Raw genomic sequence first — 27800 nt, 5'->3', positions numbered from 1 at the left:
CTCACTTCCCCCTTCCCCTCAGCGCGGGCTCGGGTTGGCGGGAGATGAGGGGGAGGCGCCGGCGCCGCCATCTTAGAGGCGGGCGGAAGGGGCCGGCCCGGCCGCCAGAGGAACCCGAGAGGCAGCCCGGAGACGTGGAAGCGCCACAGCCATGGCTACCCCGAAAGCCTCCGTGGCGGCTGGCGGCCCCTCCTCGGCGGGCGGCGGCACGAACTTGCTTTTCTCTTCCTCGGCCACCGAGTTCAATTTCACGGTTCCCTTCATCCCCGTCAGCCAAGCCCCCGCCCCTCCGCCTCCTCCAGTGGCCGCTGCTGCTGCCGCCGCCGCCGCCTCGGGGCCTGGTCTCCTGCCCGCAGGTAACTCGGCTTGGACATCTTCGTAGGTCCCACACACCAGGCACCCGTGGGCAGGTGAAAAGACGCGCCCGTTTGTTTGCAGGCGGTGTCGCCCATCTCCCCGCTCCTCTCGCGGGGGACTCGCAAGCTGGGCAGATAGGCACGGGAAGCTTGTTTGTGTGAAAGTGCTGCCTTCGGAGGGACTTGGGAGGGAAGTGGCTTGCGTGCCTCCGAAAGGAAGCCCGTGATCGAGAAGGTGTCGTGGCTTAATTCGTGCCAGACGTCGGACCCGCTAGTGGCGTCTATGAGCCGGAAGCATGACCGGCCAAGAGCCTCCTACCAGTTGCTCTTGATGTGAATGGTCGCCTCTCAGCCTTTCCGTAGAGATGTCACACAGGCTCTGGTCCTGTTCTCACCTTTCCTATAAGCAGTGCTTCTTCTTTTTTAATTTTTTAAAAAAAGTTTAGGGGTATTCTCATTCTGACTCAAGAAAATCACCATACAGCAAATGTACAAAAGTACAAAGATTCACAAAATGTTTAGGGGTATGCGTCCCCCTGCACCTGCCTATAAGTTGCCAGATTCGAGCATCCGATGACTGCAGCTCATAAAAGTTTACATAACAATGAACCGGTAGGTCTTTTAAGGAGCCACTCTGCTTCCCGCTGGGTGATGACAACGAATTTGGGGGTGAGGTGGGGGAAGGGCATTCCCAGTTAATAAGTATTGTTTCCAGATTGAGTTGGACATTTGTATATACTTTTTCTTAAAACAAAGGATTGGAAGGCACAGGCATGTTGTGGTGGTGATTCGTGGCTGGGAGAACTTGTTGATGATGGGGCTTTGGGGAAGGGAGTAGATTATGGAGGGGCTGTAACACTGAGAAGCATGGGAGACTAGCACATGGATGTATGGAGATTAGCCTCCAAATCTGATGCCTGGGAAGCTGTTAATGTAACATCAGGTTTGTTTTTTTTTAAAAAGGACCCAAGGGGGATCCTGGAAATTATAGGCTATAGCATCGCAAACTAGTATTGCTAAAGATGAAATAACTAAGTATATAGAAGAAAAAGCCGTGCTGAAGCAGAACTAACGTGGCTTCTGCAAGGATAAGTCCTGGTCACTTGTCAACCTTGGCCCTTGGGGAATGGGAGTGGGGAAAGGATCCAGTCTGTTGGCTGGATCCTATCCCTATCTTATAGTGGTGAGGCATTTCCTAGGGGCAACATTTTTTGAGAGAATACTAGGTAGATCTTGAATCAGGCTAGCTACATCCTTAATGACTCTGCTGTACTAACAGGCGGGTTAGATGATAACACTCTTAACACTGATTGTGGCCACTGTTACTTGGTGCTTGGCTGCTGAGTATATTCTGTGCTGTCCTGTAATATTTAGTTTTAGGACTACTTTTTTTGCTAATAACTATGCATGATAAATGCAGATACTGAGCACACATGGTAACAGGCAAACTTGCCTGTTTACACCTGCTGATCAAGCTCATGCTAAAAGAGCATTAAAGAGAAAATAATTACTTATGCTGAATTTTGGGGAAAGTTTGTCACTGGGTGTTTTCCAACTCCTCCAGAGAGTTGCAGTTGTGAAAACAATAACAAGCTCTGTGCTTTGTTAATCCCTCAGGCTGGAGTCTTGATTATCTTGTCAGTGTGGGAGCCCTGGCATCCACTTTCATTTTGCCTGTTCCACTGGATTACAGGTAGATTTTATGCTGTGGCTGCCTTCCATTTTGGCAGCGTTCTAAAATCCAGCAGCTCATGCTACACAGCCAGTCCTCACTACTTTTTATTTGTGCTTAAGAGCTTTTTAGAGTAGGGTTTGTTTATTTGCATGTCTTGTTCTTTTCATCTTGTGCTTATTGAAGATGATGTGACTACCTTTGATGATAAAACATTTGCTGGTGCGAATTAGACAGAAGTCCTACATTTTCTGTTCTTCTAACAGGGTAAAATTGTGGATTGTGATTTCCCCCCAAACCTCTTAGGAAAAGCAAAATGCTTCATCTTAGACATTGCTACAGTGGTTCCTTGGTTTAAGAACAACTTAGTTTATGAACAACTCGGATTAAGAACGCTGCAAACCCAGAAGTAGGTGTTTTGGTTTGTGAACTTTGCCTTGGAATAAGAACATGTTTTGCTTCCTGTTGAGTGTAAATTGAGTCCCTCGCCCCTATGGGAAAGCATGCCTTGGTTTAAGAACGCTTTGGTTTAAGAACAGACTTCCGGAACGGGTTAAGTTCGTAAACCAAGGTACCACTGTATAGACATTGATATTTTTCATTTCAGAGGCCTTTGGAAGCTTGGATTCCTTTTTGGGTAGTGCGAGAGATTGCAAAAGAAGGTTATGTTATAGCTAATTATGTTTGGGAATAATCTGTATTTTATGCTAGCAATGTCATTTGAAAATTCTAGGTTTATGTAAGAGGAAGTAGTTCAAAAAATCGTATTTGCTCTAAATGTGTTCATGTCTAAATGTGACAGTAGTGTAAAAGACAGAATAGCAAGACATATTAAAGAGCGGAAATAAAATAACAACACTGCAATGTTTGACAACCTGCTTTGAAGACTCTCATTATTTGTTACTATTTGAAGTAATTTACAAAAGAAAAGAATACAATTTATCCAGGGGGAAGGATGAAAGCACAGTTCTAAAGAACTGAGTTACCGTATTTTTTGCCCTATAAGACGCACCAGACCATAAGACGCACCTAGTTTTTGGAGGAGGAAAACAAGAAAAAAAAAAATCTGTATCTCAGAAGCCAGAACAACAAGAGGGATCGCTGCGCAGCGAAAGCAGCGATCCCTCTTGCTGTTCTGGCTTTTGGGATAGCTGCGCAGCCTGCATTCACTCCATAAGACGCACACACATTTCCCCTTACTTTTTAGGAGGGAAAAAGTGAGTCTTATAGAGCAAAAAATACGGTAAATGTCTGGGCAATTAAAATTCATCTGCAGGTACAGGCAATAGGGATGCACATTGACAGTGTGTATTCCTGCATGTATCCCAAATTGGCAGGCTCTATGAATCACACCACACTGTTAACAAACACCTGTGAGAAATGTTAAAAGCACAATGCACTCAGAATGTGTTATTTTTAAAAAATGTATATATTCCTATTCAGTAAACATGTATCTAAATAAAGTGTTTTCACAGTGCTTCCAAAAAATGTTAAGACTCATGATTTGTGAATATCAGAATGGAAAGAGTCCAGGGGCTGGAATGTCACCACTGAGAATACATCTCTTAGTGTGGTATGCAAACCATTTGAAAGTGTGTCTCAGAAGGTTCTTTTAAGTAATGATGTATGCATAAGCCTAACACATTAAAAGCACTAGTGAGTTAGTTGGCCAAGAGATTTTGTCAATTTAATAGGTGATTCAAAACTCTGCTTTTGGAACTGAAACCAGAAAACCTTCATACAAGGAAAAGTCTCAGTTCTCCAAGATAATGTGCTGCAGTGAACAAGAAAGGAATGGAACTGGATAAATTTTCCTATTTGGGGGAAAATGTTTAAAATGGGCAGTACTACCAATAGTTTCTCCACATAAGCTTCCCTTTCTTTCAATAATCCTTGTATCCTTTGTTGTAGATGATACGACTGATGTTGGTGAAGAAGACAGCTTTCTGGGGCAGACTTCTGCAAATCCTAACCCCCCGCCAACTTTCAGTTATTTCTCCCAAGTTCCTAGCAGCAGTGATCCCTTTGGAAGCATTGGGCAGCCATCCTTAGGCGCAGCATCCCCACCCCAAGCTGGAACATCTGTTTTCTCTAAGACTTCAGCTTCTCTCCCACTTCTGCCTGGATCACAAGATGGGCCAAATGCTTTCTCAGCTCCTCTTTCCAAATCACAGCCTTTTAATGCGCCACCTGCTTCAGGAATTGGTTCATACACTGGTCCTCCACCAGCTGGCTTCTCAACTCCTCCTCATGCCATATCGCAGCAAGGCTACAACCCATATCGCCATACTACTTTAAGCAGTAGAGCTAATCCTTACATCACTCCACCGCAACTTCAACAGACACAGACACCCACCCAGAACGTTCAGCCTCCAGCCTCTGTACCACCTATGCACATGTATGCGACTCCAGGGACACTGCCACCGGTATGGAAAGTGATTTTTAGCTTTTGGAATTGGTATAAAACTTTTAAGGGTCCTCTCGTGACCTAGCTTGCCCTGCCCTGCATCTTCCAGCACCTCCATTGGTTCAAAGTAGTAATTACTAAATTCAGGGGGAGGGAAAGAGAATTGGAAAATATTGATCAGTTGATAGGCAAAACAAGAAATGGCAGTATTTTAAAGCATTAATTTAGTATGATGAACAATGAGAGTTATGCTACAAAAGCTTCCTTTTGGAACCCTCTAGAGTCTAGACATTCCCTGAAACTTTACAGAACACTGCCAGATCACAGGGCAAAGATAAAATAGGAAAATTAGATTGTTCTTGATTAGATGGAATATTCTTAATTTTTGTTAATAAAATCACTTCTAGACTGCTTTTCATTGAAAAAGTAGAAATAAAGTAATGTATCTATAAAACAGCACCACTATAGTACCAGAATAATTGTGAACTGGCATCAGCCATCAGGGAAGAGAGTATTGATGATATTTAAGCAAATCAAATGATAGACATTAGAAAATATTTGACCCAAATATTTGACCTAAACATGCGTACACATACAGACACAAATTAGGTTTTACATTAAACTTGATAACCTACACTGAATTGGATGCTGATAGAGGGCTTTGGAGAAGGCACCTCACTCTGAATCAAGCTTGTATTTAATGACATAGTAATCAAATGTATGGAATGAAGAATCTCAGGATCATTTTGTTGGATCTGACCAATTCTAGAATTTAATAAATGTATGATAATAATGTACATGATCAATGTAATCTGGAGGGCAGTGGATTTTGTGTTTATAATAACCTTTTAAAATTAAGAATTGTATACATTTAAACTGGTTTCATTTTCAGTTTTCTTCGCCTCAGTCACCAATGCCGCCTGTGGCTCCCATGTCATCAGGCCCTTTGGTGAAAGCACCTCCCACCTTACTACATAACCAATATGAGCCAGTTCAGCCCCATTGGTTTTATTGCAAGGAGGTGGAAAACAAGGAGCTATGGATGCCATTCAGTGTCCTAGATTCTACAACACTTGAGGAAGTTTATAACTCTGGTAAGGCCTCTGTGCTTTTCATTTATGTGATGGCTTTTTGGCTTTGAAAATAAAGAGGACTAACAAATTGCTGATGATTTACAATGAGAAGGCAGAAATACTAACCCGTCCCAATCTAGTACCCTCCAGACGTTTTGGTCTGCAACTCCAATCAGCTGCAGACAGCATTACCAGTGTTCAGTCCAAAACATCTGGAAGGCACCAGGCTGAAGAAGACTTCTGTATACATTTGCATATATTTACATATCCTTATGCAGGTGTTTCTTAAATGGGAACGTGATATATGTTCAGTTCCACATTCAGATTGACTTTTGTGTATAAATCCCATGTGCTGATTTTGTTTTCATAGGCAGCTCTTTGTTTCATTCATCTTGGCAGCTTCTATGTGAGCAATTAGAAAGGCATAGTTTGCTGGTAGCCAGTTCACAGAATTGTAGAAATGGAAGATACCCCAACTAGGGTAATCTAGTCGAAACCCCTGGGATGCAAGAATCTCAACTAAATAATCCCTGACAGATTGCCATCCAATCCCCTTTTTAAAAACCTCCAGTGAAGGAGAGTCCCCCACCTCCTGATGGAGTCCATTCCATTGTCATACAGCTCTTAACTGTCATAAAGTCATTCCTAATGTTGAATCAGAATCTCATTTCTTGTAATTGCAATCCATTGGTTTGGGTCTTCCCTCTGGGAGTAGCAGAAAACAAGCTTGCTCCATCTTCCAGGCGGCAGCCCTTCAGATATTTGAAGATGAGAATCATATCACAGAATTATTGCCTATGAGAATGCTTGTGTATGTCGTATACTGCCTACATTCGGATCCACACCAGTGAACATAGTGGAACAACTGGGGAAAGAGACATGCAGTGACAAGTCTAGAAATATTTCAAAAGTGTCAAGTTTCCCAGTAACACATTTGGTTTGACCTCTCTGTTTCATTGTTCTAATATAAAATTTGAAGAGAAGGAAAAGTGAATATTTCCTTCTTGTTTCTAAATATGTGTTAGCTTATCAGTTGAAGGATTCCAAGCTAATAAAACATTTTTTAATGCTTCTAGTGCAACCTGATCCAGAGAATGTTGTCCTTAGTACTGACGGAGGACGTTATGATGTTTATCTCTATGACCGAGTGAGGAAAGCTGTATACTGGGAAGAAGAGCCATCTGAAGTGAGAAGATGTACTTGGTTTTATAAGGGAGATCAAGACAGCAGGTTTATTCCTTACACTGAGGATTTCAGCGAAAAGCTAGAGGTGAGTGTACACCAGTGTGGTGTAGTGGTTAAGAGCGGTAGTCTCGTAATCTGGGGAACCGGGTCCGCGTCTCCGCTCCTCCACATGCAGCTGCTGGGTGACCTTGGGTCATTCACGCTTCTTTGAAGTCTCTCAGCCCCACTCACCTCACAGAGTGTTTGTTGTGGGGGAGGAAGGGAAAGGAGAATGTTAGCCACTTTGAGACTCCTTAAAGGGAGTGAAAAGAGGGATATCAAATCCAAACTCCTCCTCTTCTTCTTCTTCAATTGACTGAATAATAAATGTGTGTGATGGCTTACTGAAATTTGAAATTTGAAAGGGCTCAGATTTTATAGGAAGATAAAAAATACTCACTGTGGAGTGTTGATAAAATGTGGAAGAAATCCCGGTCTGTATTATTGCTATTGTTACTGCTGGTGGTGTTGTACAATGACCAACATTATTATTATTGTTTTGCATCTCAAATACTGTTGTAAGATCAGTGAAGTGTGCTTCATCCACATAGTCCTGGTTATTCACTGATATTTCTAATAAACATAAAGGAGGTTAGGATGTTCTGCACTACCGCTATTTGTCTTTAAATGGGGTAAATTGAACTTTCTGTTGATGTTCAACCTACTCTGAGATTCAGCCTCAGAGTAGCAGAATATCTAAGGCCTGCGGGAAAACATACATATTCCTTTTGCTCCTACTCTGTATTTTAAAATGCAGGCCAACTTGGGAATTTGGGTTAGCAAGCAGGCTGGAAAAACACTGAATAAGTACATGGAAACAGTAATGTACACAGTGATATTCAGCATTGTTTGAATAGATTTCTGCTCATGTGTTATGACTTCCCTCTCCCCCCCTCCCCTCTGTGCCCCCACCACATGCCCCCCCAATCTGTACTGGTAGCAAGCTGGAGGGATCCTCCAGAGGAGGTTTCAAGGACATGAGGGACTACAGAGGGGATCAGAGAATGGGGAAGTTCTGTTGTGCAAGCTAAACTAAAAATATTGGAGTTTTGATACTACAGGATTGTCAATAAATGAATGTGGTATAAGCTGTTTATGGCACTGTCCTTTGACACGACATCTTGATGCTTAGTTTCTTTATGATTTTGCAAAACTGTTTTCCCCCCAGGCAGAGTATAAGAAAGCTGTTACCACAAATCAGTGGCATCGGCGACTGGAATTTCCAGGTGGAGAAACTATTGTTATGCATAATCCTAAGGTAATAAGAATTTTTATTGCACAATAGCATTGCATGTGTGGTTAGAGCAGTATGTAAAACTCAGCGTAACTTGAGCTTCTGTTCACGGAAGGTGCCTGCCTCCACTTCCAATATCTCACAGTCTCTTCCTCAGTGCCACAACTGATCCCACTCTGCAGGATCTCCTGACCCTTGAGGGCTAGAGATGCAGAAGAGTCATTCTCCACCCACCCTTTTCCTTGAATGCACCTCTGGTTGCAACTCCAAGTGTTTAAATGTAGTGTGTTGTCCACTGATTTTTTTCAGGTTATAGTTCAGTTCCAGCCTTCTTCAATACCAGATGAATGGGGTACCATACAAGATGGGCAGACTAGGCCAAGAGTGGTAAAACGTGGAATTGATGAGGATCATGAGGAAATTCCAGTTGGTGAGTGGTTTAGGACAGAGGGCTCTCATATTAGCTTATCCCCCCCCCTTTTAATAAATAATGGGGTAGAATGCGGACCATACTTTTTCCATGCCCTAAGTGTAGCAGAGTTTGTTGGACTTTTCTGATTTGGTTGACTTTGCCAGCAAGGGGCCTAATGAGGTAGTTCCATGGAGATAAATTCAGGTTTATTTGGGGGAGGAGAACCCTCCCATCTATTCCTTACTTTATTAATATTACAAGTTTTAAATTGCTTCCTCATCCCAAATGGTCCTCCAAGCGGTGAACAACATCAACAAAAATATGGAAATAGACAAATGCACCTTTAGAGATATGATCTGAAGGCAATAAATATTTATATTAAAATCTGTCACTTTCCTAAGCTTGTTCCTTTTTAAAATTTAGCTGTGGGTCCCTGCTACTAGCCTGTGTCTGTTGTGTGGGGGTAAGGAGGGAACATGGGGATCTTCCGCCTCTATGCAGTTAACAGTGTAGTTCGCTGGCAAGTTGTGCTGTAGTTCAGGTCCTGCTCTGGAAGCCAATTGGCCATGCTGGTTGGTTTCTTGTGGCAAGGCCTCAGACTGGATTGGAGAAGCAACCTTTCCCCAGAGCATCTAATACATGGTTAGGAAGCCTCAGGCTCTTCAGATGTTGCTTAAGTCCAAGTCCCATCAAACCCATTTGGCGTGGTCAGAAATGATGGGCGTAATATTCCAGAAACAAAAAGAAGGCTAGAGATTCCCATTGCTATTTAATGAAAACTGTTGCTATTTCTTTTCACTTTTATAGGTGAGGTGTCTCAAATCGATCATCTAGTATTCATGGTCCATGGCATTGGCCCTGTCTGTGACCTGCGATTCAGAAGCATCGTTGAATGTGGTGTGTGTTTAGACCGTGTGTGTGCAGGAGTTTCTCTTGCTGATATCTTATTGTGTCCTAATTTACTCTTGTCAGCATTTATATATTATTGATAAGTTATGTTATTGTTGATTAATGCAGAAGTGGGGAACATAAACCATGGGGGTTGAATACATGCCTCCAGGTTTCTCTGTCTGGCCCTAGGGGTACCCAACCCTGTTCTGCCACCTCCCCAACCTGCTCCTCAGCAGCTGTGTTCCACACCATTCTGCAGTGTGTCCTTGAACTGATAATACCTATTGCTTGCTTGGATATGGGTATGGAGATGTTAGGATTAGAGTCCCCCATTTCCTGGCTCAGTGGTTAATTAGCAGAGTCGCAGACCTCTTGCTGTAGCGTGCACTCCAATAAAAAACAGAGTGCATCTTGAGCAAAAAAAGCAGTTCATATAAAATCCAACACTATACAAGAATACACTGAGAGTGAGAAACAAATAATCCAGGCAGAGAGAGAGAGAATCGAAAGTAAAATGAAACTGCTCGCTGGGTAGCTGATGTTTGTTCCCAGTGACCTTGAAGTGAGATGTAGTCAAAACAATATCCAGCTTGCTTCTTCGCAGAAATGAAAAGTGCCGACCAGCTAGAATTCCGTACAGAATGTTCCAGCTTCAGCTTCTGCACATACAAAGAATATGCTAGAAAAAAACTTCTGTTTACTTTGATAAACTGGAAATAGTTTCTGTACTTGAGAAACACCATTAACCCTGATAGGAGATGTGTGTGTAGAAACTTTTATGTGGCAGGAATGTAGCCTATTGTTCAAAGGCAAGTGTTGCATTCACTTTCCTACACACCTTGTGCCATTCACCCCATTCATTTTTTCCCCTCACCTTGCCCACCATTGGCATGTGGCCCCCTAGAAGGGGGGATGTCTAGAAGGGAATGTGTCTGTTATCCTGATAAAGATTCCCCACCTTTGCCATAGGAGCATGAAATCATGGGTCCATAGACTTTTATGGCACACCACTTATTAGATATCATGTGTCCAGGGTGCTTCCCAGCTGCAGAATGCACATGGCAGGTAGTGAAGTATTTATGTCAAAGGTAACACTTCCAGTCACTTCTACAGCTCTGAATATCTATATACATCAGTCTAATGGTTAGGCAGTTATTCCCCTGCCAAATTGCAGCAACCCTCCACCAGTTTATGTACCTCCCTTTGATAGGCTATGTGCACTTAGCTTAGGACTGTGCCTGCGTGGAAACTTTCTCAGTTTCCTCAAGGTTCTGGGAGACAGTGGTGCAGGGGAGGGCAGAGAAGCACCCAGCTCTTCTCTTGCCTCTTCCTCCTCTTCTGACTCATCCTGTTCTCTGCCCCCCAGCTCTGAAGCTTCCTCTGCCTCAGATTCTTGCCTCCTGGCCAGTACAGGCCCCCCACAAAACACTGCCCCCCCCCTCCTGAGTCAGACTCCAGCCCCCTGCCCGCATTGCATCAGTGGCTTGCCAGTCCCTGACATCATGTGGAAACAGCTTTCAATCACTCCAATGGATGCTGCATCAAAATATCCTTTTAAAACTGAATTAAAAATATATTTGGATGGAAGGGGAAATGAAAAGATGTACTGTTGTTTTCTTTCTGAAGGGAAGGAAATGTTTACTGTATAGGTAGATTAGCCAGTGGTCAGTGAGGGGAAAACAGCATTATTTAGTTTTGTTGATGTAATTATTTTGTAAATAGAAGGCATGACAACCCCTTCAGTCAGAAGGAAAGAATACAAGAATTGCTTCTGCAGCCTTTTCCCAGTGTGGCTTTCTAATGTTTAAATGGGTATCACTTCAAAGTCGTATGAGATTTTAAAAGCAAAATCAGACTGAAACAATGTGAAACTTTAGCTCTGTCTAATTAATGACTTAGTTTTTGTTTTGTACTGTAGTGATTGTTTTACAAATTTACACTTATTTATACAGTTTATGAAATGGAAAGTTTTGATTAGATTAGCAAGACTTCAAAAGTGTAAAGAACTGTTGGAAAATATATTTGAACACACGTAATGGGTATCAATTTGTGCAGTTACCATTAACCTCTTCTTTTCTTCCATTTTTAAAGTTGATGATTTTCGGACAGTGTCTCTGAAATTGTTGCAGTCGCATTTTAGAAAGTCAGTAGAAGAGCTTAAAGTGAGCAGGGTCGAGTTCCTGCCAGTTCACTGGCATAGTACTCTGCATGGAGATGCAACCGGAGTGGATAGGTAGGTCTAAAATACTGAAGTACCAAAACACAGTTATTCTCCAAACTTCTAATCTGTTTCAGCAGGGCTAGCTTGTTGTTTGATCATTGATCACTGTCCCAGAGATGAGCTGCTGAGACAATAATGTGATAGAATGTTTTAACTGAAAACTGCTCAAATGTGTATTGCAGGTTGAGAATGAATTGCCACAAGCTGAATAGTCCTATAACCCTCACTATAACTTGTCTCATTAAAATAAAAGAGTTCATTGAATCTGGTTTAGCGAATGCTATTAAAAGTGATCATAACGTAATTGTGTTAAGAGTTATGTGGCTTATCATAATGGAAACAAGCCAAAGGCAGCCTTGGACTTGCACTCTTTTTTGGTGGAGCTACAATAAGATCTGTTCTGTTTGGTTCTGTTATTGATTAGTCGCAGTTTAATGTTACATCCAATGGCAGCGTCATGAGGGGCGGTGCTCTCTGGCCAACCGGCTGGCTGGCTGGAGCGCAGCTTCCTTCGATGCTGCTGCATGAAGGAAACACTCCCTACCTGCGCGCAGGAAATGATCTAGGGAGTGTTTCCTGCCTGCAGCTGCGTGGGGGAAGGGGCTCAACAACTTTGGGCCATCTCCCCTCATTAAAATTGAGTCCCCCCAAATAGGGGGGGATCTTATACACGAAGGCATCTAGTAGAGTGAAAAGTACAGTACTATATAGTGCAGACTCTATAGAAATGGTAGGGCCTGTATCCAGCAGTGTTGCTCAGCTGACTGTAAGGCTTATGTTAGTGGAACAGGGAGGGAAGCACTGCACCCCAAATCTGCTCTGGAGGTTAGAGGACCTTGACTGTAACTAATAGCTAATGGGATCATCCTGTTTTTAGCTAAGCTCTTTAGTCATGTAATGAAAATGACTTGGCTATTAATCTATTGATTTTGTGTTCCCAGGAATATTAAAAAAATAACTTTGCCGACCATTGGACGTCTTCGTCATTTCACCAACGAGACTCTGCTTGACATACTGTTTTACAGTAGCCCCACCTACTGTCAAACAATTGTGGATAAAGTAGGACTGGAAATGAACCGTCTCTATGCACTTTTCAAGAGCAGAAACCCTGAATTTAAAGGAGGAATCTCTGTTGCTGGTCATAGTTTGGGTAATGCTACAACTTAAAAATGATAAGCTTTTTCAACAAAAAGCTATTTTTAAAAATTCCACAGTTCTTGAGAGATGTTGTTCAATGTTTGGTTTTGTGACTGCTTGGGCACACCATTGCTGTAATCTGGTTTGCATGCACGAAACACCTCTAGGTCATCTGAAACTCTAAATATGTTTGAGAGAACAGATCAAGAGGTCAGCATACGTCTTTCTATTTAAGTTTGGACAAGATTAATGCTATCCTGAAACATCTTGTTTTGCTTCTCCAGGTTCCTTAATATTATTTGATATCCTGTCCAACCAGAAAGATTGGACTTCCACGGTTAATTCTGTGGCTTCTGTCGCTGCCAATGGTATTGGGAAGGATGCGGCTGAATATGATCAGCAGGTATTTGTGCTAAAAAGCAATTGTCCTTAAAACTTGTGTGGCTGTAGTGGCTCTTTTAACTGTTTAAACCATCTTCAAAACACTGGAAATATACAGCCTAGTCAATTTGCTCTGTCTACATACTTTATGGGCTGCCTTTTGCATGCGGCAGCTGCCTGCAAAATAAAGATCCCTGGAAGATCGGGGTTTTTGGGTAGGGTATCTGCTGCAGAAGTTACTCTGCCCAGGGAAGCTGTCAAGAGTGATGCATAACAGGCAGGCCTCTTATTCACTGCAATAATAACCTGAATAAGGCTATTGCTTAGTTACATTTCCCTGGATATACGTTTGACTTCCACATACTGTTAGGCATTGGTTTTTTTATCACAAATATTTTTCTTTCTTTCAAGATGACAGTAGAGTCTAATTCTGCTGGTTCTGTACATTCTCTTTCCAATGATGAGCATGATGTGGAGGACGATATTCCAACCTTGCAAAGAACCCTGGAAATGCTTAGCTTGTCTGAGTACATCAGCACATTTGAAAAGGAGAAGATTGACACAGAATCTCTGGTATTTACATGAGCACGGGGAGGTAGCAAGTTAAAATGGACTGCCGACTAATTTTACAAAAGATGGAAATGTGTAATCTAGGGGTGGGCAACCTTAACCTTATTTCATGTGGTCCTTTCCCTAATTTCATGCGGGTAGTAAGGATGTAGTGGCAGAAAAAGGGGAGAGCACCCTACTTTTAGCTCTCCCTGGTCACCACTAGCATGTGGCAACCAATAAATTATCCCCGAGGGAATGCAGCCCTTGACAGAAGAAAGGTTCCCCATCTTGATATAATGGTTTTAGCATAACACACCCACCCCAGATATGTAAAAATAAAAATACATTGTGTCAGAAGACGGGGTCACACACCCATACCTATACATGCATTGCAAGAAAGAGTGGAGGGGTTTGCAACATAAACCTGTACCTTAGAAAAATTACCAGCATCCAGTCTAAACTATAGGTCTGTAGCGATTTTTATTTTTATATAATAACTTCCATGTGTATGGCACTTTCAGGGATCATTTCTATAGTTTGTAACTATAGGAGAATGTGAGATTAGAATTAGTCTGGAATTAAGATCAAGGGAGGGAAATGGAGGCATATCTAAATGAATGAACTATATGCTATTATTTAAGTTACATATATTTAGGCTTAGTTAAATGAGCATATTTGGACATGTATTGCACTAATTACTTTGCCTGAAATAGTTAGAATTTGTGGTTCCAGAATTTTGTTTGTTGGAGATCTCTCTTTTACTAAAATATGCAAATATAAACTGTGTTCTTAAAAAGTGAATAAGTAAACCTTGATATATTTATATATATTTACAAAACAGCTGATGTGTACGATTGATGATCTGAAGGAAATGGGAATACCTCTTGGGCCGCGAAAGAAGATAGCAAACTTTGTAAAAGACAGAGCGGCCAAACAGGTAGGGAAGGATTGCTTTGCAAGCCAGAACTATGGCAGTAACATTTCAGTGTAATAGAGCTGCTCAAAGAATTGCAAAATAGGCATGGTGAGAGTTGGATAAGAAAGAGTTGGTCAAAGTAGAATAATACAGACAGGCACGTCGTGCTTCCCAGAAAGCTTAATATGTACATAATATGTACACAATGCAAAAGGAAATAGTAGTTGAAAGGAAAGAGTAACAAGAGTTGCAAAGTTTTATTTTACAAAACTATTAGAAAAGAATACAATGTAAGCTTGATGTTGTAGCATCTCCAAAATACTCCACAATCAATACCTGATTAAATACTTTCATTGAGAAGTACACATACTTATTTAAAACTGACTACTATGAATTTTAGTACTGGTCACATCCAGCTGAATAACTACCATGTATCATACCGTATTGGCCCAAATATAAGCCATACTTTTTTTCCAAATTTCGACCGTGAAAAGTGCTGCTTAGATTCTCCGCCTTACAAAAATTGGCTTTTACGATATCGCTGCTGAAACAGACATAAGGTAAAATTGAACGGGTGTGAGTGCCTGCAGAATTTTAAGGAAGTGGCTTATATTCAGGTATTGTCTTTTTTTCTCCCCCCCCCATGAATTTTAAAGGTGAGGCTTGTATTTGGGTGTGGCTTATATTTGGGCCAATACGGTAGTTCTTTAATGTGAAATGTTCAGATGTGTTGAGTCAAGAGAGCCATGGATACAGGGCATGAGATCTAGCCTCATGACTTGCTTTTCCTAAATTGTGTAGGGTGGCTTGAGCCATAGATTAGCTGATTTTTAAAAAAGCAGAATCTAGTACAAATGGATCATATTATTTCAGCGCTTAAAGATCTTACTAGGCTGCTAGTTTGTTTCTGAATGCAGTCCAAAGTGTTCATTGTGAACCATCAAGTGCTGTATTCTCAGAGTGCCAGAGGATCTGAAGAACGTTCTGCTCCTATGTGGCTATGAAGGCAGGGCTTCCTGTGTTGCAGCACCCAGACTGTGATACTCCCTCCGCATGGCTATTTGTTTTTGCTTCCTGTTAAGCACCATTTGAACACTGTGCCAAGCTTTTAGTGGGATTTGACTGATATGGACCTAATTGACTTGTAATGTTATATAGACTTCTTGAGGTTTATTTCTTACTTTGCCTTGTATGCTGCCTCGGGCACTAAAGGCGGAATGTAAATATTTTAAAATGAATGAATATTAAAAGGTGATTTGAGTGAGTTAAGACTTGGTTGAATACAATAATACAATACAATAATTAAACTAAATAGAACTTAGCAGGGGGGTGGTTTCTTCCCCCCTCCTCCAAAGCTCCTCCAAAGCTTTTGAAATCTTTACATCAATAGGAACAGAGAAAAGCAGCGTTGGAGAAAAAGGCAGCAGTTGAAGCCATGTTGCGGACCCAGGAAGAAGCTGCACAGGCAGCAAAGAAAGTGGTCAGTTTTGCTTCACCTTCAGAATCTGGTATGCTCCAGGATCCATCCAAGAAAAGACTTCCAGTTGGAGCTTCAGTTTCCTCTGCCAACATAGATTATGAATATTTTGAAGTGGGCACTGGTCAGGTAAGTTTTATGCAAGTTAAAATAGTCCTCACTGATGGAACTGTCTTTTTTTGACACATACCCCATTCACAGAACTGGTGCTATGATGATGGGGTCATATGTTATGGAAGCGGTGGGATCCTGGCCCAGAGAATGGATGATTCACTTCAGTTGTGGAACATGATTCACTTCAGTTGTGGAAGTATACAAGTGCATACAGTTTGTATACCATCCATTCCTCAGAAACACTGTTTCTGCTAGGCTTGTCTTGTTAGTATCAGATGAGACCTTTGTATCTGTCCTGTGGGATACACCTGTGGCTTTCAAGTGGGCTGACTGACATATGAAGGAAGTATTAATCATCTCTTTTTTAATTCTTTGTCTTCTAGGTGTCTGTGGTATATAGTGCACTTGACTTTGAGCCAGACAATTTCTTTGCTCTGGGTTCGCCAATTGGTGTATTTCTCACTGTAAGAGGAGTGGAAAAAATCGATGAAAACTACAGGCTCCCCACTTGCAAGGGATTTTTCAACATCTATCATCCGGTTAGTGAGAAGCACAGGTTTTCAATCACTTTCAGCGAAAGGACTATAGACTGACTATCCATTTAGCACTTAATTGGATCTTTTTAAAAGCTCAGGAAAACAATTTGTTAGGCTGAAACTGATTTTTAGCACACCTTCAGGTACTTCTGTACCAATGTATATTTAGTTAAGATAATTACTTAAGCCCCATAACATACAGTGGGCCTGCAAATCAGTGGAATAGCAGCGCAATACATATACATATCTGCTCAGTGGGGCTTACGGGCAAGTAGGTATAGGACTGCAGCTTTAAGTTTGTTGCATCTCTGCACTGGATTATGGTCACACTTTTTTATTGCATTATTAAATTTTATTTAAGTATTCGTTTTAGAAATAGGTCTCCTGTGGAAAGAGCTTTTTACGTCCCCTTCCTTAACTGGCTTTGGGGGAGGTCATGTGAGGCCTCTGGAAGGCCCTGTGAGGCTCCCACAAGATTGATGTTTAGATTGATCACTGCTTTCGTTCTTGTTTCCAGCTCGATCCAGTGGCTTATAGGCTAGAACCTATGATTATTCCTGACTTGGACGTAAAACCAGTTCTTGTTCCACATCACAAAGGCAGAAAAAGGCTTCATCTTGGTAAATAAAGTATATTCATATATTTTCTAATATAGGGATCTTGTCAGAAGGCTGGATCCAGAACTGGCTCACTACTTCACAGGTCATTTTGAGAAGGTGGGCAGGACCACTCACTTGTCCATCACCTGATGTCAGGTGATTCAGTGTTCATGCTGTGTCTGCAAAAGAAGAATATTGAGGGTAGTGAAAATGCTGCCTTTTACGGTCAGAGAGCTGGCAGCATTTTTCTTATCTCTAGTCATACTTCTGTGTGACCACTAAGACTGAAGAGAAGCACCTGCTTGCTTTTTGACAGTAAAAGGTGATGGCAGAGACAGCACAGGAACCAGCAGAGGCATCAGCTCCAACCTTTGAGATGCTTGGATCAGATAACAGATCTCCACACCTGTTGTCATATGATGTCAGGTGACTGATGTCAGGTGGGCATGGTTTGCCCCAAATGGCCCCACTGGCTAATTAGATCCATGGGCTGGAGGTTTTCCACCAATGTTGTAGATTATAATAGACAAACAGAAGAAGGTTCATTCTCAGAAATAAAATTTTGCATAATTTCACTGACCATTCTGAAAGAGCAGAATTCACAATTTCCCCTGTCAGTTTACCATTTCCCTATACATTGGGCCTTACGGAACAAAAATATTTTGGGGTCTTTACATCTCTTAATATAGTGGGTAAGGAGACATGGTGGTCATATTCTAATACGTCTCTTTATGAATGCTTTTGCAATGCTGTGCATGTGGTGGCAGCTGTATAATCCCTGTTGTTTGTACAGTGGTGCCTCGCAAGACGAAAATAATTCGTTCCACGAGTCGCTTCGTCTTGCGATTTTTTCGTCTTGCGGAACGCGGATTCCCCGGGTATTAACAGTTTTACGAAAAAGGAAGCAAACTTGCAAGACGTTTTCGTCTTGCGAAGCAAGCCCATAGGGAAATTCATCTTGCGAAGCACCTCAAAAAACAGAAAACCCTTTCGTCTAGCGAGCTTTTCGTCTTGCGAGGCATTCATCTTGCGGGGCACCACTGTAGTGATATATTCCTCTTTAATTTATACACATGGAAAAGTTTCAGCTGTAAAATAGTATCAACTACTATAGCTGAATTATGTTAACATGGGATGCTTGAGGATATTGTCCTTGCATTTTTAATGCATTTCATTTTTTGGGTATCGGCTGCCAAAGTACTAGTTGTTTCAAGTTCCTGTTAGAACTTCAGCACCTCTACAGCCCAAATCTGTCCTGAAGGTGGCAGAATAGCTCATTTCATAGAAGCTATATTCAGTTTTTCCTCCTAAATGCGCTCTAAATAAGTTGTTGCCTGTGGAATAATGCTTGTCTTACAATTCATCATTTCTGTGGCGTTTCTAATTATTGGAGAATGGTTCTCGTTTCAGAATTGAAGGACTCTCTTTCTCGAATGGGATCAGACCTGAAACAGGGTTTCATCAGCTCGTTGAAAAGTGCTTGGCAAACCCTGAATGACTTTGCACGTGCTCATACATCTTCCATTCAGCTCCAAGCAGAACTGGAGAAGGTAGCTCATCAGATAAAACAGGAAGAAGAAAAAGATGAGACAGACGGTTAGTTATTGCACGGCTATTATATTTTCAGTAATTACTGTAAATGTTAAGTGACTGGGACATGCCCCAGTTTTATTACCTTTGTAATAAATACCTTTGTATTAGGAAGTTAAGCTCGATGCCTTTAGGCTTGATTTAGATTCTTACCCATCATTCTGAATATCTAACCCTGTAGCCTCTGGGTAACTCCCCCAACATATAATCTTTAAATTTATTTTTACTTTGACCACTTTGTCTGAATGAGAGTTTTGTCAATAACATTTTTCACTTTGTGTCTTTTGAACTTTTGTTGGCCAAATTGAAAGCACCCCCTTGCTAGCTGTACAAGCTTCATGTACAGACTACATGAAAGTGGGGTATATCTCTTGAAATGAATTGCCCTTGTAATACTGCCCCTAGATGATACTCTTCTGAGTGACCAGCAGTTTGCCAGCTTCATTCTGTCTGTGATTAATATGGCTTACCACTGTTTTCCTTGCTTTTGTCAAAGCCGCAAAAGCTTTTTGGTAACATCAAAATTTGTGCTAGAGTAATCAGATGGAATTAATGTATTCATATTGACAAGTACTGAAGGCCTTGATGGGTCCCGGAAACCTGATGGGAGTTTTGCCTTTTTTCTTTGATTAACAGCCCCTACTGTTCCTTGCCGCAAAGTGTTTTTGAACCTCTCCTCAGTTTTTAAGTGTAGTTTGTAAATAGTATGAAGGCCTGCAGTTTGAAAAACACAACTACAGAATCCCTTTTGGTAACTGAAACAAGCCACAGAATTTAATTTGTATTTGGGAAGCTTTTTGCTTTGGCTTTTATGGCAGGATATTCTGACTGTTCTACTTTATTTGAGCTAATATGATGAAACACCACACAAATATTAGGCTGTTGTTCTGTTATTAAATACTCTGAAAGTTTGACCTCCCGTAACTTATGCTTCTGTCTTTTACTATTAGGAACGCATAGGAGCTGCCTTGTAGTGACATACCATTGGGCCATCTTGCTGAGAAAGACCAGTGGTCAGGGATGATGGGAATTGTAGTCCAAAAACAGCTGGAGACCCAAGTGTGGGAAACCCTGATCTACACTGACTAGATGCAGTTCTCCAGGGACTCAGTCAGGAGACTGCCAGCTCTACCTGGAGATACCAGGGGGTTGAACCCGACCTGCTTCTAAGGCAGATGCTCTACTGAGCTACAGCCCTTCCCACATTGTGTAGATAATAGGAGGAACCCACAGCTGTAACAACCCAGACAATATTCCAACAAGCTTAAAATGGATAAAGTGTAATAGGGACTGCAGAAAGGCAGAACCAGGAATTCATCAAAGATTCAATTTACCATGTACTTTTCATGCTCTGTTTCCTTCTGCTGCCACAGAAAAGATCGTTGAAAGCCCAGATCTTTCAAAAGATGAAGACTTGGCTGTAAAAGTTGGTTTGCTAAATGGAGGACGACGTATTGATTATGTGCTGCAAGAAAAACCCATAGAAAGTTTCAACGAGTATTTGTTTGCTCTACAGAGTCACTTGTGCTACTGGTAATAATATTTTATTCTAATATGACGCACAGCTTCACGTTCTTTCCTGCATTTATTTTAGCTGTTTCTTTGCTAGCCTTTTGGGGACTTATATGCAGGAGCAGTGCAGGAGTGGGTGGCGAGAAGCCATCACTGGCATTGCTGCTTACCTGGGCAGGGTGGGGGTGAGGTCGGGGCCATGTGGTTGCACCGCTGAACATGCCAGATTGACAGGGTCACTCTTGCTGGTGCAACCACACGTCCCTGATCTTGCCCCCACCCTGCCTCAGGCCTATCTAGATAAGCAACAGTGATGCTGGTGTTGGGAGGACAGCTACTTGTATTTTTGTTCTGACTGTTGCACCTGCCACACTGAGGATCAGAACATTACAGCAAATATACAACGCAGTTTGCTGTGTGTGAGTACCCACACATTGGTTGCATCTTATTTTGTTCATAAGATCAGTTTTTGCACCAGGTAAAAGAGTTTTTCACTATAATGTTTTTAGTCTGGCTTGAGTTTCTCAGGGCTAGAATAAATTTATGTACAACAGAGTTTCCTGGTCTGTGGCATAGGGCAGAAAGTGGATAGACCGGTCTTTGTACCAATGTGGTCTTGTTGGTAAACCTACAAGAGTTCCCTCTGCTTGTACCAGTGCAGTGTTTGCAGTCACAAAAGGTTAATGTGAAATGCCACATACTGCAGTCCAGACAAAGCACATAATTTGCACTTTCCAGTGGAATGCTGCCCTTTGCAGGCACACCACAGGATCAGAGCTGCCTAAAGCAGTGGGGTTTGGTGGAGAAAATAAGGACAAGGACTTGTTATTACTACTACTACTACTACTGTGATTGTGCTAATATTTAACTGAAAGTCTTGTGTGCATGAGAAATATGCCTGATGTGTACCAGTAAAGGGTGCTTTTCTGGAGACAAACAAATTGTTTTTAATGGTGTGCGTGTGTCCAAAATATAAAGATAGTGATGGGAGTGTTTTTAAGTATGGGTTTATGTTTCTTGAGAAACAGTGCATGAGGATACTTCCTATTGAGCAGTTAGTCATTTAAAATAACCATCCAAACAGTATTTTAAAGTTTGCTCCGGAATTTTAATTGACTAGCTGGTGCAATAAAACGTATTATCCTGCTTGTTCTGTATCTGTGCGGGTTTGCTGTGGGACTAATGCTGGAATCTGTTTTGTTTGGTGTATGCCAAAAACATAGCTGTATATTATTCTCCATAAGGTGGCACTCTTGGGCTTCTTTTAATTAAAAAAAAATCTATTGATCAATAAATTATAAAATTAGTAGGCTTCTTAAAAGTAGTTTGGTAGGAAGGGGGCAAATGATTACTTACATATAGAGCTCCACTTGTTATCCAGGTAGTAGACAAATATAACCCTTTTGTATTTGTGCAATATTTACTCTTGTTCCCTGCGATTTGCAGCATATGGTTGAACATATGCAAGGATTAATGTAGCAGACCTTTACTTTTCCTGCCCATCCCAACCTTCTCCCCCCCTTTTTGTAGGGTGTCTTATTAGGCATCAGCTCTCTAGTTTTTTTTCTTCTGAGCACAGTGCCTATACAGTTTTATAAATAACTGTAAAAGCAATAAATTAGTGAGACTTCTGTGGAGAGATAATCTAGCATTAAATGCACTGCTTGAAAGATTGCTGTTAACTCTCTTTGGAGATGTTCTTAACAACTTCCAAAAATGATATAAATCTTGAATTTTGTAATACAACTGCTCAGTACAGTAATCTGGGTTGTGTAGAACAGGTAGATCGATTTAAATCAATGCTATTTAGGCTATGCTCATCTGAGGGTGGAAAAGACCTGCTTCACCCACAGAGCTCAATGAGTGTGCTAAAGGAATCTATATTTTTATTGCACTTGTGACAGTACAGTGTTAGGCACTGATGGATGATGTCATGGAATGTAAAGTAACATGCAGGTTGTTGAGGAAACCAGGCTGCCAGCAACAGATTGCTTGTGAGGTATGGGAGGAATGGTGTTGAGAAGCAATAAAAGGAACAAATGAAAGCATCACAGTGGCAAACTTTCAGTCAGCAAGATTACATATTTAGGTATTTGTGTCTGCTGCACTTGGAAAAAAAAATGCTGAATAGCAAAAAGGTTTCAAGCAGGCAATTATTTGGCAATCAGCAAGTATTTTTATTTGCAGGGAATCAGAAGACACCGCTTTGCTTCTCCTGAAAGAAATATATAGAACTATGAATGTTTGTCCTGAACAGCCGCAACATTGATGTATGGATACCCATCATTCAGAATTTGTAAGTAATCCTCAATATAAACGCAGCACAGGTTGTCCCTACTTGAGAGTACAACTCTCCTTTTGTAGAATAGGGAAGTGATGAGAGCTCCTATTGATGTGAGAATGTTAAAAGGCTGAAACTTAGAGTCTTTGTTCCCTTGTGCGCAGGTGACAATATCTTAGGTGGTCTCCTTATGTGTAGCATTTGCAATGAAAAGTGCACCTGGAGTAGACTTTTTTGTCCCATCCAGTTGCATAAGGCCATTTCCCTTATCCCAGCCTTCCAGGTGACTTCAGTAGGCAGGATACTAGAAGTCATTTTCTTCCTTTCTCCATGATTGTGGCTTGGACTATGAAGCAGTTAGACTACTACTTACCCTGCAAATCTACAATGTGCTTTGGATATTTGAGAGAGTGGTGAAAAAAAAAAGTGGGAATGCTTCAAGCTTCCAGTTTCCTGTGCTGCTTTGCAATATTGAAATCAGTACTTCTGCATCTTTTTATGACTGGATGCATAAGCTGCACTGAAGCAACACCTAAAGCCCTTGTCAAAGGAATTTCAAGCTTATGACAGCTCTGGTATCTGTTTAGCATTGCATTGTTAAAAATATGACAGTGTGACCCCCCCCCCCCAGCAACTATGAGAGCATAAGTAAATCAAAGGGATCTGTTTAAAAGATGGAAGTCACTGTATTGCAGTGGGCAAAAGTAATTTTGTGGTGCTCATATTTTAGTGACTTGCAAGTTCATACTAGCTAGGAATGAGATTAACTTCTGTTATTTGTGCCAGCATCTGTGCTAGCAAGGAGCTAGATATCGTCTCTCTTTCGAAATTAGTTCTTCACAGCTTCAGGTTAGAGAGGGAGGCAGGGAAACACAACAGAAAATAAATCCTAAATGTATACATACCCTTGCAGAATTAAATTCTGAAACGCTGAACTTAATTTTAATTATTATTCAATGGGTTATCAAGTATTTCAGCTCATTTAACTCATCTGTTATGTTCAGTTGACATAGTAGTATTGTTTAGCAAGGGAAATGTCTCAGTTTGTGTGCATTTGTGTGTAGATTTAAATGATTTGAACTGTGCTTGGTGTTTGTTTTATACTTTGTAATTGGGTGGCTCTGTTAGGTTCCCTAAACACACTATGGAACCAGGGTATCAAATATTAAGCATCATTTGTTTAATATCTTAATATTTTCTTTTAACTGCACTTGTTGCAGCTCTGGTAAACAAATAAAACATAGCTCTAGAAATTATTCCCAGGACTCAGTGAAATATACTCAGTTTGGCTCATACCATGCTGCTTCATGACATATTCATGCTTTGCTTGCTAAGTGAAGCTACATCTAAAATATGCAGATAAATGTCTCTGATCTTATGCATAACTTAAATGTAAACTCATCCATTGTACACAAATAATACCTTTTTGGAGGGGTTGGCAGATCCTGTGCTATCTCCTTGTGAGAGTGCTCATAGGTAAAAATATAAATGCCATCAGGTTGGGGGGGGGCGGAGAGAGAGGCTTTCCAGCTGTCTACAATTATTGGGCTGCTTCAAAAAGGACAGCACACTCTTCTTTAAAAGTTTATTTACTGGCTGTTCAATAAGAGTGCATTTTGACAGTGTTTTTTTTCCTTATTGCTATACTGCATCAGGTTGCAACATACCCAGTTCACCAGATGCGCACAGTGTCTGTACAGGATTCTCAAAGGTTCCCTATGGGCCCTACATTCTACAAGTAGTGCAGTTGACCATTTGAAGCACAGGGCAGCCTGAGCCTCTCCCCATTTGCCCATACAGCCTTCTCTCTTGCCTCAATACATGTTCATGTTAACTTGATAGTCGTAGCCCTTTACATAAGCTGTGAAACTAACCAAGTTTGCCATAGTTTACAACTTCTTTTCTTTTTACTCTTCCTTCCAGCCTTTCTAATCTTTCTGCTGGCCTGCCAACAACCTTTTGAAGAGGCAACACCAATTCCCTCGTCACAGATGACAGAAGTGGTTTCAATCTACAGCCCTCAGATTCCATACCATCATTTTTTACTTTTGTTTTCTTTCTTTTTTTATTAACTGGGGTGGAGGAAAAGAAAATGAAGCCTACTGTTCAGAGTACACATACCTTTTTTCTTTTTTTTAAACCAGCCTTGAATCATTTGTGGAAGAGTTGTCAAACATAAATGACCCTTCAAGAAATGTGTGGCATGCAAATTAATCTTTATAATCTGATTTATCAGACTTGTATTTTCTATAAGGGCTGTGGTTTGTTTGTTTTTATAAAAAAAATATTATTGGTAAACAGCAATAACAACCTTTTTGTTTAATAAAAAGACCATTTGTCCCACTTCTGCAAGAACTGTGAAGTTCAAACTACTTTAATACAAATTTACATCCATCCATTTGTATTTGTTGAAATAAAGCAATTCCTTGCACCTGGTAAGCCTACCACTAAGATTTTATAATGAAATATCTTCTGAGCCTCTGAGGGAGAGTGTTTTCAAATGCTTGCGACATGAACTTCAACTCTGTATCATAGAGAGCAGCTACAAACTGCTTGATCTTTCTGTATGTTTTTTTTTTTTTTTTTTTGAAGAGGGAGAGTAGAAAAGGATAAGCCAAATAAAATTTTAGTTTGACAGTAGTGACCAGCCTGGGATGTGGAAGTCTCCATACAACTTGGGAGACTGGATTTGCAGAAATCAAATACATTTATGGCCCTGCAGCAGAAGAGGTGTGTTTTGATTATTAGATTTAGAGGGAGTTTTGGTATGCCAAGAACAGTCCCCGTGTTGCTTAGTGGAGTATGAGAAGGTTAGAGAAGTTTCTATCACTTTTTTGCTGCTGCTTCTGATTCCCCCTCTGTATACTTTAAATTTTTTCATTAAAAATAAAACTGTGATAGCTTCTATTTGCTGGTCTTCTACATAGTGGCTTGTCATGGATGAGTAGCCTTTTTGGAAAAAAAAGTGGTTTGGTTTTTTTTTTTTGTGGCAATGTCCACATTATTTTTGATATTTGCTTTGTTGCAGCATTGTGTCTTGAAGAGGGAGGTAACAGACCAGGTGGTGCTGTAGTTGGATCAGCTTCTGCCTGCTGTAAAGTCTATGCAGTTTAAAACCTTCATATTCTTAGGTTGAGAGAACTTTTCATTGCAGTATATTAACCTGTAGCTATTTTATATCTCTTTATAAATATAATATTGTGGCTAATACTAAAAGATACTGTGATACCAGCAAGCTTCTATGCTTGCCTGCTCCCCACCCCTGGTAATCCTCACTTTATCTCAGAAAGCAACAGGATGTTTTCTGTCTTGCTTTTTCCTCTCTTTCTAAATATTCGGTGCTCCATTCATCACAATGAAATTTCCCTTCAGTCATTTGTTAAACCAGAACAAATTTCTGTCAGAGGAATGCGGGATGAAGCAACAGCTTGTCAGAGAGCATAACAAGTGGGAAAGCCCTTTAATAAATCCTGGATTAAAGTTGTCTCTGAACAGGTTTCAGAACTGTACATTTGGTATTCAGAATGTGTTTTGAGTCCTCCTCGATAAAATACCAAAGAACTGCAAAGGTTTTCAATAATCAACAACAGTATTGAGTGTGTGGCGTGTACTGAAGAGAAATGTGTAAAGGTAGACCAAATAAATGTAATGTTAGCAAATATGAAAATTAAAAAGGTGTTTATTGAAACTTTTAATTTTAAGGGGAAAAAACTTAGTAATTTCCTTTGCTTTTCACTTGCTCAATATTGTTTAGTGCTCTGGCAGGAAATTGCTTCTGCGTTGGTGGCATAGAACATACATTGTGTTTCAACTTGAAAATTTTAAATTCATTAAGAAATTCTATTTTTTTTTTTTTAGCAAACATTCTATGTGTCATTTGAATTGATGGATAAATATTTTCCCCCCTGTTTAAGGTATTTATCTGGGTGTTGATGTGGTTATCTAAAACAGTCTGAATATTGCCTATTAAACTTGACATTTGTTGATTGGAACATTACACCTGTCCTCTGCGCAAACTGCTACCTTTTATTCCTGTTGGCTCTATTCAACAGCTGAATTCTGTCACATTCTACAAATATTTGAGGTTCCAGTGATATGAGCACTAAAATGCCAAGTTCTTGTGATGGGATAAGGATAGAACTTTGTACAAAGGAGACATAATGCTGGATTTCCATGCAAACAATATGGAATAAAACATAAGTTGTTTTAAACTGTGTTTAAATTTGTGTTTTTTAAGTATCTAACCAACCCTGTGACCTCAGCGTAAAGGGTACGCAATAAATAATAATAGCAATGATAGCCCCAGTCCCACAATAGCAATTTGGGGGAACCTTCCTCTTCCACTAGAGCAGGGATGTCCCAACAGGTCAGTCGTGATCTATCGGTCTATCGCGGGGAGTCCCTGGTTGATTGCGTGATTCCCCACCAAAAAAAGCTCAACAACTTTGGTCAATCAAATCCAACGGGTAGATCACTGCCAGTTTTTTTTATAGTGGGAGTAGATCGCAGTCTCTTGGGAGTTGAAACCACATAAAAAAAAATTCCTTCCAGTAGCACCTTACGAGACCAACTAAGTTATTGGTATGAGCTTTTGTGTGCATGCAGACTTCTTCAGATACCTGGTGAGGTTGATGGACTTCCATTTCATGTGGCTCAATGTGGTGCCTTCCATAGTTCTAGTTACAGGTAGGTAGCCGTGTTGGTCTGCCATAGTTGAAACAAAACAAAACAAATAAATTCCTTCCAGTAGCACCTTAGAGACCAACTAAGTTATTGGTATGACCTTTCATGTGCATGTACACTGGACATTCCTGCACTAGAGGATAGAGAACACAGGAGCAGCCATAGCTCTGTTATAGTTCACCAGCTTGGGAAATGTAGCTGTGCCCTTTGGCAGCTGCATCTAAGCATTTTCTCTCCTCCCTCTTGAACTGATGAGAGACAAGACAACAACAGCAATAGGACTCTTCTGGACTGAGCTGTTGTGCGTGTTCTCTCTCCTGCTTTGCTACTCCCCTCCCCTTTACTGGCAGAAGAGAGAGAAGTATCGGTCATTGGATGTCAGCCAAGAGACAGAGACAGTAGACAGGGCAGCCAAACATGATCCAGCATCAGTACTTGGCACCCTCAGGCAGCTGGCAGGACACACTGACGCCTACGATTGACCCCCAGCTGTGGCTACCTGGTAGCAGCAGCTGTTCTAATTTCCCACAAG

General features: G+C 41.0%; 1 protein-coding gene across 1 annotated transcript; it reads left to right on the top strand.

Moving 5' to 3' along the window:
* Nucleotides 1-126: 126 nt before the first annotated feature.
* Nucleotides 127-26796, top strand: SEC23IP (SEC23 interacting protein). Its single transcript, XM_081863648.1, has 19 exons — nt 127-356; nt 3940-4454; nt 5328-5529; nt 6585-6778; nt 7901-7990; nt 8276-8396; nt 9186-9275; nt 11361-11502; nt 12432-12640; nt 12912-13030; nt 13420-13581; nt 14402-14497; nt 15867-16082; nt 16451-16606; nt 17121-17223; nt 18613-18798; nt 20166-20325; nt 22492-22600; nt 24509-26796. Exons 1-18 carry the CDS (start codon nt 152-154, stop codon nt 22571-22573), a joined length of 3048 nt encoding a protein of 1015 aa, XP_081719774.1. The 5' UTR covers nt 127-151; the 3' UTR covers nt 22574-22600; nt 24509-26796.
* Nucleotides 26797-27800: the final 1004 nt, after the last annotated feature.

Source organism: Podarcis erhardii, assembly GCF_964252035.2.
Source record: "Podarcis erhardii genome assembly, chromosome: 5".
In the NCBI taxonomy this organism is placed as follows: domain Eukaryota; kingdom Metazoa; phylum Chordata; class Lepidosauria; order Squamata; family Lacertidae; genus Podarcis; species Podarcis erhardii.
This window is presented reverse-complemented; position numbering and strand designations above follow the sequence as displayed.

Bases quoted from the DNA above. Each gene is read 5' to 3' on its own strand.
- SEC23IP (XM_081863648.1), top strand. From the start codon at position 152: ATGGCTACCCCGAAAGCCTCCGTGGCGGCTGGCGGCCCCTCCTCGGCG. The intron at 7,991-8,275 runs GTAATAAGAATT...GATTTTTTTCAG, and splicing joins TTGTTATGCATAATCCTAAG to GTTATAGTTCAGTTCCAGCC. The intron at 13,582-14,401 runs GTATTTACATGA...TTTACAAAACAG, and splicing joins AGATTGACACAGAATCTCTG to CTGATGTGTACGATTGATGA.